Genomic DNA, 12,166 nt, shown 5'->3' with positions numbered 1-12,166 from the left:
TACTGCTGTCCCTATGGATCCTGAAATATTGGACAGGCTAGATGTAACTCGGTTCTGACCGCTTTCCACACGCCTGGGCTGAAAGAACAGCCGGGGCTGCCACTTCCGGGGTCCTCCGCATAGAGCGGAGGGGCCGAAGGTGTGGGGCGGTGCATGGAGGGCGTGCATTCGTCTTTATCTGGGTCCTCTCTCTCCTTCCCTTTCCTCCTCTTTCTTATCTTTGTTTTTTCTATTTGTTCTATGAGTGATTTAGTTCCTCTGAGTCTGTAGACTCAGAGGTCTCTAGTTCGGCAAAATCAGGGTATAACTCCCCCTGCTCTCCTCCTTTTCACTGTCTGCCCTTTCCGATCTTTCTTCCTGCAGCATTTCTAAGGCGGCCTGACCATTCTCTACCGCCTCACTGCAACGCTGGTCCTCGAGACAGCCTCTTATCAGTTTCCATATTGGTCTCACTCCGCTCTTAAGCGTTCCTTGTTCAGAGGCAAAATCTAGGTCCCTCCCTAGTTTCTCCCAAGAGGTCACCTTGAGGCTTCCGGAGACAGCGAACCACGGGGCAACGATGTCACATTCATTCAAAAATCTCTCTAAAGTACTCTTTTTTATTTTTAACTTTTTTGAGTGCAGTAGCTCATTGAGAGCCAAAAAAATTGGGTGCGAAGAAGAAGCGCCCATGTTTTAAACATTTAAAGCTGGTAAACAAACTTTTACTTTCACTTTTGGCTACTCTACTGACTAGCCCCGGGTTCTCACTCTCTCTATCTACCGAGAAGAGCAAAAATCCCCCCGCTCTTGTCGCGGATTCCCCTTTTACCTGGGAACTTACTCCCCGCTCTTGTCGTGGATTCCCCTTTTACCTGGGGACTTACCCCGCTTTTGTTGAGGATTCCCCTTTTACCTGGGGACTTACCCCCGCTTTTGTCGCGGATTCCCCTTTTACCTGGGAACTTACCGGTGCACCACACTGACCGCAGAGAGTTCTGAGTCCTCGTTGGGGTTATGGCTGAGTTCCCCGTACGGGCCACCACGTGTCGCTACTGCCTCGACCAGCAAGGAAGACGCGACACCGGACTCTTCTCTCTGCAGTTTATTCAGGACCTTTGAGTAATCTTCTGACCCCAACCCCGGGGAGAATCCCCCACAGCCTTAAGTACCTGCTGGGTAGCCAACCCTGATACGCCACGTGGGAACCACCAATAGGTTCAGGTGCGCGGAAGCAAGCCAGATTCTTTGCCTTAGCCATATAAGGAGTTGTTTATCACAGAGAGCACTCGCCATCGGGAAGGCGGAGGGCGGAAGCCGGCGCCATCTTCCAGGTGCGGCCTCTCGCAGCTCTCTACACCTATATAAGTTGTTTCTGTTACATTTTATCGATCTACATTTTGGAGTGTATTTTCTGTTAATACTGTTCAGTAATACATAAGACTTCAGTCTTCTGTGGATTTGTCTTTAGAGGAGACTTTAAAGCTCTACATGATTCAGGAATGTTTCTTCTCCCATAAGAAGGCTTTATGCTTTTCCAGTCCACCTATCATGATCTGACCAGAAGCTTCTAGGGTAAAATCACACAGGTTCTTTCTGACTCTCTCATTTGGCTTCTCTCCACACCATGGTTCCAGAATCTTTACTCATGGTCAATAGCAAGAGAGAAGAAAGGATCTCTGACGAGATTCTTTTCTCACTCTGTTTGACATTCCATTTTATGAACCTAACTGTGTCCAAGATTAAAAAACAGAAAAAAAAAAAGATTCGGCTTTAGGAACATGTTTCTAAAAAAGCTAAAGATGACTTGTAGATTTAGCAGATGATCAAATCTTGCCTTCTAGTTAAGTGCAGATTTGCTTTAGTTTGCTTCTCATTTTTTAATTTGACCACAATGTTGCCTCACTTTTTTGGGATTCAATGACACCTAGGAGGTAAGTTCTCATGGATGGTAAAGGTTGCCTAAAATCTTGTCAGACATCACATTCACATAACATTAGACTATCCTAATGAAGTTTTAATGGATTTGCTGAAAAAGTGTGGTCAAACATAATTTTGACTGCCGTACAGGACTGAGTGTGTTATAAGTAGTTCAATAAATCTCTGTAAAGACTCTTGGACTTCTTTGTGGTATTTGTCTTTCTTGAAACTTAGTCCGTATTTGATGGTATTTATAGAAATCTTTGTTTTTCTCTAAGTTATGTACAAGTGTAGAAGTACTGGACAATATTTCTATGTAATTCTATATTCAGTTCTTTTTAGGACTTTTCGTCCCATCTTTGATAGTTTTACATACCGGAGAGAAATGCACCAAGTTCACATTGTTGTCACATCTTTCCTAGATTTTGTTAGACTTTGGAAGGATTTTCGTTGTTTTGTTTAAAACTATGGCCACACTAACATGTATGAAATTGTTATTTTATTGTACTTTTGATTGGAATTTTTCTCATGAGTATTGATACTACTTTTATATGTTAATCTTCACAATAAAATTTTTTTAGAATGCAAAAACAAGAGAAACACAGAGTAAGTTCTCCAGTGGATGTAGGTAGCAGTTGCTGCAGGGAGGGAGAGCAGACATGGTAAAGGAGAGGAATATGGTTTGATAAAAGTCTATTTGTGTATGTGTGTCTATGTGTGTGTTTGTGTGTGGTGTTTATCAATGAAACTTGCTGACATGGGGTTTTTTGTTTTCATTTGCTCATTTCATCTTCTTTCTGTTGGTCTTGTTTGACATTCCTGGGGCTAGAACTCAGGGCTTGAAAACTGTTCCTGAATTTCATTATGATGAAGGCTACACTCTACCATTTCAGCTACAACACCAGTGCTTCTAGAGGTATTTGGGGGCTGTTGTTGTTTATTAGGTACCGAGATATCAAAATTAGTGCTCCATTCATGCTAGGCAATCACTTTATCACTAACCCACATTGCCAGCCCCATCCACACTGTTTTAAGAAAGGAGACAGGGCTGCGAGTGTGGCTCAATGGTAGAGGGTTTGCCTTGCATACATGAGGCACTGGGTTCCACTCCTCAGCACCACATCAGCAGAAAATTCATTGTGACTTATCACCAATTAAATGCCAGAAAACTAGAAGTGACATTCTGGCTGGAAGTGGTAGCATGCCAGCTTTCAGTGAAAAGCATAGGGAATATACCAGGCCCTCCCTGAGTTTAAACCCCACAGCTAACAATTGAAAGAAAAAAGAAATAATCCCAAACAAACAAAAACCTAATTACTGGCTCATTGCCTTTGTTCTTCTACTTTTCTTTGTAGTTGTAACTGTATACTTCCTGTCATTCCATTTTCTACTTTCTTCCTTTCACTTGAGGGGTTGAGCCTTCAGACTTTCACATGGAAAGTGGATACTACATACAAACCTATTCTTTCTTCTTTTAACACAAAAAGTCTGTTTACAGGACAGGGAAGGTAGCTAAGTGGTACAGTGCTAGTATCGCAGGAATGAGAAGCTGGGTTCTATTCCTCAGGTTCTCATACACAGAAAAAGCCAGAAGTGGTGCTGTGGCTCAAGTGGTAGAGTTCTACGCTTGAGCAAATGCAGCTCAGGGACAGCACCTGACCCCTGGGTTCAAGCCTAAAGACCAGCAAAACAAAAAGTCTGCTCATTTAAATTAATCAATGCTTCCTCTGGAATTTAAAAGACAAACTTACAAGTGACATAAGTTCACTTCCAATAGTATTGCCCTCCTTTCCAGAGAGTTCAGGGACCGCAAACAGAACTCTGCTGTCATTTATAAACTAGCTGTTGTACAACATTAAGCATTAACGCATACATTTCTGTTATTATTTTGAACACAATGGGATTTGTAAGGGTTGGTAAAAATAAGTGAAGGAAACCCTTCCTTTTCACCTATTTGTTGTGATAATAATGGATCTATTTTGCTGTGCACTCAAGTCCCACACTTGTCATTGAATTTCTCTCTGAACTACTTTTCAATTTCTTTTCTTCTTAGGGCACACACATTCACACACACACCCTGAAGAATTTTTACTAGTTCATCTAACAATGTTTTACTACCAATTCTTCTAGTCCACAAGTAATTGTATCATCTACATAGGACAAGACTATTACATTAGGCCACTGACTGCTCTGACAGGTCCCTGTGTCAACAGTCAGCCCTGCAGGAAACACGTGTGCACCTTGGCCCATGCTGCAGGTGCCATGCTGTGCTGGTGGTGGACTGATGAGGAGCACATACCCTGCTCTGGGCTTCTCACTCCTGTCCCAAGGGGCTTGCCAGGTTTGCCTATTGCATGAAGACTTTGGCACTGCTCTCCTCTCCTCAGCTGGCTCCTTACCAAACTTTTTTTTCCTGTACCTTCCATTTTGAGTTCTGGCATAGACCATGAGCCGAACCAACTTCCACCACATCAGATGAAGTCTCCACATTAAACTTTTGGTAAAAAAAAAAAAAAAAAAAACATTTAAGTTAGAATGTACATATACAGTTTTGGCTGGGTTTTTCTCAGATCCCATATACAAGTGAGGCAAAGATGGTTGGCTGTGGATGCTCCAGGTAGTCATCTACTCAAAGTACTGAGACGTCTATAACAGAGACTTCATACAAGGGTGTAAGTGATCCAGAAAAATGAAAGATAATTTTAAAAGAAGTTCTCAATTCATTTAGCAAACAAAAAAATGTACACTTAATATTAAGCTAATTATGGGAGGAAAAATGACCTAGAGCTGGACAAACATAAAGTATAAGTGCTCAAGGTAAAGCAAGGGGGCCTTGGGTGGTCCCTGAGGGTCTAGTGAAAATCCTGTGATAGCCTTGTTCAGTACCCACTGTGCTCAGTATCCCAGCTTCTTTCCCTTCCAGTCACTCTGAGGTATATCATTCCAGGTTAACCTGAGGAAGAAACAAGGGTTCGCCTAACATTTTGTTCTCTCATTAGGGTTCATATAGCTAGGGAATTAGAGGTTCTTGGTTAAATATTTAGATCTCTGGAGAGCAGAATCTTTGGGTCCTCAATTTGAGTCATATTAACTGCCCCTGCTGATGACATCAGAATTTTCTCTAAAATAAATATGAGTTTATTTGTATACTTTATCCAGTAATATTCACTGAATGGCTATTGAAAATAATCTAATTTAGAACTGAAATATTCATACAAAGGCAGAACTCTTAAAAAGCCTAATTTTGAAAAGGGCGACAGGATGAACCGTGTGGTAGGACTCTTGACATTTTGAAAACTTGTGTAACTTAACCCACTCTTAGTGATTATGTCTAGGGTGAATATGTACTCATCATGGATGACCACTTCTCTTCTGAGGACATAGCTTTTAGAATGAGCTGAAACTAAATATCCTGTCATTCGCACCTGGGAGTGGCCTTGAAATAAAGTGCAATCAGAAAGGGAAAAACAACAAAAATGCTTAAACTGGTCTGAACAGCTCAGACTAAAAAGAGGTTTTCTCCTACATCTATGTACACACAGCAAAAGACCACAGTCTTCTCGTTCAAATATATTATTATTCTGGGACCTTAAATCATCACTACTTGATTCCTTCTTTTCTTATAATACTGTTTCAAGTATACTGAAATATTTGGCCACATTTTATATGTTGGGTTCTTTCTTTGAAGGTCTCATTGTCCTGCATAGTAACTTGAACCTCTGCAAGGACCTATGAACTAGTCAGAAACATAAAGATATGTGCATGTGAATTCACATGACAAAAGATAGCCAACTATTCATAACACTCTATCATTACCCTGGCTAATAAGATATTTCAAAATCAACTTCAATTGAGCACAATGACTATACCCTATGGAGGACTGTAGGCTTATACAAGAATGGTAACTTTTCTGCACAAGGGCCAAAAATCCATTTTACAAAATATCTTCCCTGGCCTTGGAGTGCTTTCTACTCAGGGCCTCGGTAATGTCACTGGGCTTTGGTAACAAAGGGACAAAATTGTTGACACTACTTGTAGGAAATATGATAATTGGCCATAACACTCTCACAGCAAATCCTACCTAGTTTGCCTTTCAATTGCGATCTTTAAACCTCTTACTCTTGGGCAACTAAGAATTCTGATGTGAAGCACCAGTGCCCTGTTAGATCAGGAGATCTTAATTACTTGATCCAAGCAGGACTCATGGTGTCCACATAACAGGATGCAGGTCCTTTTGCAATCACTTGGTAAAGGACTGTTTACTTATCATTCTGTAATCCATATCCAAATTCTTCCACTAAATATTTGGAAGAATGTATTGTTTACACAGATCATATTATTGGTCCTCAGGTTGAATTCAGGGCAAAAATTTGTGAGACTTCCTTTACCTTCTATACCAGATGCCCTTTTGTATCACTGATTTTTCACCTTAGGGTCTTGCTTCTCTGCCTGGGCCTTTCGACACACTAATTTTATAATTACCTTTCACGGGTAGTAGAAAAAGATAGGCACATATGACCAGAGCCATACTTTTATTGGCTAAGATACCATTTTCATGAAGATTTTGCATGGGATGGCCTAATAATACTATCTAATTTCAGCTTCCTGAGTAGCTAGGATTCCACACATGAGGCAGTTTAATTGCTCATTTTTAATTGCTGGTCTTAAATTAAAAGGAGGAAAAAGTATTTTACCCATTCAGTGAGTATTAAGTCCCTTAAATTCTGAGTTCAAACAAAGTGTTGGCCAAATGAAAATAACAAAAATAATACAAAACATTAATAAAATGTTATCATCAGGCATACTTTAAATAAATATGTTGGTTCATAATTTGAGCTATATCACAGGCCTAGGTAGGACTCCAGTCTGTGAAACATCCCTTCTCAGAAAGCATTGTTTGTAAACATGAGAGAATGAGTGATTTCCAAATGGATGGTGTGTGTGTGTGTGTGTGTGTGTGTGTGTGTGTGTGTGTGTGTGGTACAAGTAGGAAGGCCAAAGGCACACACAAGTGCCTCCCAATCCCCCTATTTTTTTGGGGGGGGGGTCCGGTCGTGGGGCCTGAACTCTGGGCCTGGGCGCTGTCCCTCAGCTCTTCAGCTCAAGGCTAGTGCTCTACCACTTGAGCCACAGTGCCACTTACGGCTTTTTGCTTTTTGCTTATGTGGTGCTGAGGAATCCAACCCAGGGTCTCAGGCATGCAAGGCAAGTTCTCTACCACTGAGCCACCTTCCCAGCCCAAAATTACATTAATTTTTTTTTTTTTTGGTCGGTCATGGGGCTTGAACTCTGGGCCTGGGTGCTGTCCCTCAGCTCTTCAGCTCAAGGCAAGCGCTCTACCACTTGAACTACAGTGCCACATCCCCTATTTTTTTTTTACTAGGCCTCTGTAGATAAGTAGAAGTGTTGGGCTGGGAAGTTAGTTCACTGTTAGAGCACTTGCCTTGCATGCATGAGGTCCTGGGATCAATTCCCCAGCACCACAAAAATGAAAAGAAAAAAAATTCTGGAAGTGGCCCTGTGGCTCAAGTGGTAGAGTGCTAGCCTTGAGCTGAAGAGCTGAGGGACAGCACCCATGCCCAGAGTTCAGGCCACAAGACTAGACCTCCCCCTCCCCACACACACAAAAAAGCAGAAGGGTGAATAGTGTGAGGGAAGAGGTCAAGGGAGCAACTAGCTAAATCTTGCAATGTGAAGTCCACTGTCCTTATCTTATAAATAGAATCATAGACAGGATTTAAGGATTCTTTTTTTATTGTGAAAATACTGTAAAGAGGAGTTTTATTTTTGAACAATTGAAATAAATACTGAAATTTTTGAAGCCACAGGAAGCCTGAGCTGAAGCACTGAAGGAAACCTCCTGCTCCCAGAGGTAGATTTCTTCAGAACAGCCCACAGAGATCATGCTTTGATTCCTAGCTTTTATAGAGGCCAAGATGAGAGAATCTCATCTTGAAGCCAGCTCCACCTGGCTTCAACTCAGTTCCTGAGTTCAACACCTGATATTGGAACAAAAACGTTCCTTCATGAAAGTGTGAAAGTAGAGCTCTTCATGTAACCAAACTGCTCTGGACATATCTAGAATGATTGGCTTATATAGGATCTGGAGTCTTGGTCTTGGTTTACTAATTAAGCACTTTCTGATGTAACAGACATTTTTTTCTAAATGCCTCCAAGATATCTTTAATTACATAACTATACAATGGCATCTATCTTGGCTCTAGAAATTGTAATGCTTGGTCAACCTTTGTGTTTCTGTAAAAGAAGACAGTATATTTGTTGGAAGCCACTTTATGGAAGATGGAATACTGGAGTCTATTACACAGCTAGCAGTCTGCAAGCAGCCTGTTGTAACAAAGACTTGCAGTCCACAAATACACTTAGACAACTTAGAAACAGGACAGAAAGGAAAAAAGGAATAAAAACTACACCCAGAAACCAATCAGCACCAAGAGATTGATGAATTGGGACACTAGGATGACCAGAGACAAGCCAGGAGACAGGACACAGGATATGATCACAGGGACATGTGGCATAGCATCTGGTGCCACTGCTGGTGCAGCCTAAATAGGGCCTAAGCAGGAGGCAGGGCTACAGGAAATTCCCAGTCCCACAAACTGAACTGACAGATTGAGTAACATATCAGCCAAATGTCCATGCCTGCTTCCAGGGATCCAGCCACACCCATCATTTGGGAAGCAAGTGATGGATGGGGAATTTCCTTCCCCCTGCATGAAGACAAGATGCCAGACCCCACCATCTACCATGTGGCCAATAGGGCACCAGCCGCACCTGACCTCCTGTGTGTGTATGTGTGTGTGTGTGTGTGTGTGTGTGTGTGTGTGTGTGTTTCGTGTGTTCTGTGATGAACCCTGAGCTGTGTCTTGTAGTTGGAGGACTCCACATCTGCTATATCATAAGGTCTCTATCCTGTATTGGTTCTGTATTGCAATTTTAATTTTCTTACAGATCAAAGACTTTCCCATTTGGTACAATCCTAAGTTATTTCATTTGTGTGAATCAACTTATGTGTGTTAAGCTGTGACCTCCAGGTCTTTCCACACTGGTTGCATTCATAAGGTTTCTCTCCTTGTGTTCTGTGATGGATGTTGTGCCTTCCAGGCGAAAGAATTTCCATGCCTGCTACATACATTTCTCTCTGGTGGGTTTTTTTCTGATGGACAGAAAGGTGTATGTTTTGGGTGAAAGAATTTCCACAAGCTTACAAGCATAAAATTTCTCTCCTGTGTGTGCTCCCTGGTGGACAGTAACTTGTAGCTCTTGGCTGAAATACTTTCCACACATATGAGATTCATAAGGTTTCTTTCCTGTGTGTTTTCTGATGGGCAGTAAGGTATGACTTCTTGGTGAAAGACTTTCCACACATGTTACATTCATAAGGTTTCTTTCCCGTGTGTGTTCTCTGTTGGACAGTAAGGTTTGACTTCTTGGTGAAAGACTTTCCACACATGTTACATTACATTCATAAGGTTTCTCTCATGTGTTTTCTCTGGTGGACAGTAAAGTGTAGCTTCTGGGTGAAAGACTTTCCACACACGTTACATTCATAAGGTTTCTTTCCTGTGTGTGTTCTCTGGTGGACAGTAAGGTTTGACTTCCAGGTAAAAGACCTTTCACACATGTTACATTCATAAGGTTTCTTTCCTGTGTGTGTTCTCTGGTGGACAGTAAGATGTGCCTTCTGGGTGAAAGACTTTCCACACACGTTACATTCATAAGGTTTCTTTCCAGTGTGTGTTCTCTGGTGGACAGTAAGGTGTGCCTTCTGGGTGAAAGACTTTCCACACACGTTACATTCATAAGGTTTCTTTCCTGTGTGTGTTCTCTGGTGGACAGTAAGGTTTGACTTCTTGGTGAAAGAATTTCCACACATGTTACATTCATAAGGTTTCTCTCCTGTGTGTGTTCTCTGGTGTACAGTAAGGTGTGCCTTCTGGGTGAAAGACTTTCCACACATGTTACATTCATATGGTTTCTTTCCTGTGTGTCTTCTCTGGTGGACAGTAAGCTCTGACTTCCGGATAAAAGACTTTCCACACATGTTACAGTCATAAGGTTTCTTTCCTGTGTGTCTTCTCTGGTGGTAAGTAAGGTGGGACTTCTGGGTGAAAGACTTTCCACACACGTTACATTCATAAGTTCTCTTTCCTGTGTGTATTCTCTGATGGACAGTGAGAGTTGACTTCAGGGTGAAAGACTTAACACACATGTTACATTCAAAAGGTTTTTCTTTTGTTTGTGTTCTCTGGTGAACAGTAAGCTTTGATTTCTGGGTGATAGACTTACCACTCATGTTACATTCAAAAGGTTTCTCTCTAGTATGTGTTCTCTGGTGGATAGTAAGCCATGCCTTTTTGGCGAAAGACTTTCCACACATGTTACATTCATAAGTTTTCTCTTCTGTGTGTGTTCTCTGGTGGATAGTGAGGTTTGATTTCCAGGTGAAAGATTTTCCACAAATGTTACATTCATAAGGTTTCTTTCTTGTGTGCGTTCTCTGGTGGAGAGTTAGGTTTGACTTCGAGGTAAAAGACATTTCACACATGTTACATTCAAAAAGATTCTCATTTTTGTGTCTTCTCTGGTGGACAGTAAGATATACCTTACTCTTGAAAATCTTTCCACACATTTTACTTTCATATGGTTTCTCTCCTGTGTATGTTCTCTGAGGGACAATAGGGTGTGTCTTCTCGGTGAAAGACCTTTTACATTGTTTATATTCTTCAACTACAGAAGAGAAATGAGGACTATATACAGCATACATCTTACCAGTTTCACTGAAAACACTCATGTTCTGACTCCCAGTGACCTTTTCTGTCCTCATTCCTAAGGAGTTCCCATTATTCTTAATCAGTTCTGACTTCTGTTTTGAGCTCAAATTAAAACTTCTTATAAGTCTCACTTTTTCCTCCCCTGGGTTACTATTCCTGACTGCTACTTCAGAGAGATATTTATTGTGACTTTCCTGACAGGTGTTAATCACATCTTCCATTTGTGGGACATCTAAAATGCATAACAGAAAAATAGACAAAAACATAAATGAGATCCATAAATTCCTTACTGTAAAGGTATTTTCTCACATTTTAAGTGTTACAAGATTTTCAAATATCAAAGCATTGTTTTAGGCAGAAAATAAAACTTTTCTCTGCAATATACTAACTATGAATGTAGTACTGACATTTTAAAATGGAAAATAATGTTTTTCTGTATTTCAGATTTTTCTACTTTTTTCTAGGAAATATTTACTCAAATTATTCATCTACGTACTCTTAATGCTTCCATTCTGAATGTCACTCTATGCCCAGCACAACTCATAAGCTATTGTCCTGATGAGACAATAGCAGCACTACCATTCTCCTATTTTCCTCCTACCTGCACAATACTAGTTTAAAAGAAAATGAGATCTTTTGTACATGTCCTATTGTCTTTTGCTCTTAAAGAATGACTTGTCTACAGACAAAGAGAGTTGCTAATATTAACTACACTGGCACACCAAATTCAGTTTGTCCCCAGTGAATTCTGGATTGACAATTCCTTGAGACAAAGGATTACCTAGTTCACTGCCATACATGACTCAGGGGCATTATGAATACTATCGTTCTGTACAGCTGAAGATAAACAGATCAACTGGGCTCTGGACCCATCATTAGCATTGTAGATGCTTTAACTCACCTGTGAAATTCTTGTCTGAAGCTTCTCTTATCCATGGTTCTGAACCTTGTTCCAGCCTCACAATCAATTCTGGTTTAGATACACAGTGCCCTGTGAATAAGAAATAGTAGAGAACGATTTATCTTGGCTGGGTCATCATTAACGTAAGGTCGCAGACATCCTGTTCACAAGGTTGCTCCTAAATCTGGTTCCTCAATTGTTTTTGTGGGGACAGTCTGGTTGTGGGACCTGAACTCTGGTCCTGGGCGCTGTCCGGCAGATCTTCAGCTCAAGGCTAACACTGTATCACATGAGCCACAATGCCAATTCCGGCTTTTATTTTCTGCTTATGTGCTGCTGAAGAATCGAACACAGGGCCTCATGCAGGGAAGGCAATTCCTCTACCACTGAGTCAACTTCCAAGCCCATGGTTTCTCAATTCTTAACTGCTCCATTGTGGAGTTGCATCCAGCTTTGGGTTTATTTTGCCAAATGTGTGGCTTGAACTCAGCTCTTTTGCTAAAATCTAGCATTCTACTAGTTTGAGTCTTCACTACATTTCGAGTTTTTGAATGGTTAATTGGAGACAAGAGTC

The 12,166-nt window shown here is 41.1% G+C and overlaps 1 protein-coding gene across 1 annotated transcript in view; it reads right to left on the bottom strand.

Annotated features, from left to right (window-relative positions):
* Positions 1–12,166, bottom strand: part of LOC138827153 (zinc finger protein 33B-like) — a 54,745-nt gene that overhangs the window by 2,526 nt on the left and 40,053 nt on the right. The window contains exons 6-8 of the mRNA XM_070022633.1: positions 10,271–10,438; positions 9,463–10,102; positions 1,273–1,339 (exon numbers count right to left, since the gene is read on the bottom strand). Of these exons, the coding sequence (XP_069878734.1) occupies positions 1,273–1,339; positions 9,463–10,102; positions 10,271–10,438 (875 nt within the window). The remainder of the gene's footprint in view (positions 1–1,272; positions 1,340–9,462; positions 10,103–10,270; positions 10,439–12,166) is intronic.

Source organism: Dipodomys merriami, unplaced genomic scaffold, assembly GCF_024711535.1.
Source record: "Dipodomys merriami isolate MVZ:Mamm:240054 unplaced genomic scaffold, mDipMer1.0.p SCAF_151, whole genome shotgun sequence".
NCBI classification, from domain to species: Eukaryota; Metazoa; Chordata; class Mammalia; order Rodentia; family Heteromyidae; genus Dipodomys; species Dipodomys merriami.
Note: the sequence above shows the minus strand (reverse complement) of the source record. Positions and strands in the feature narration are given on the sequence as shown.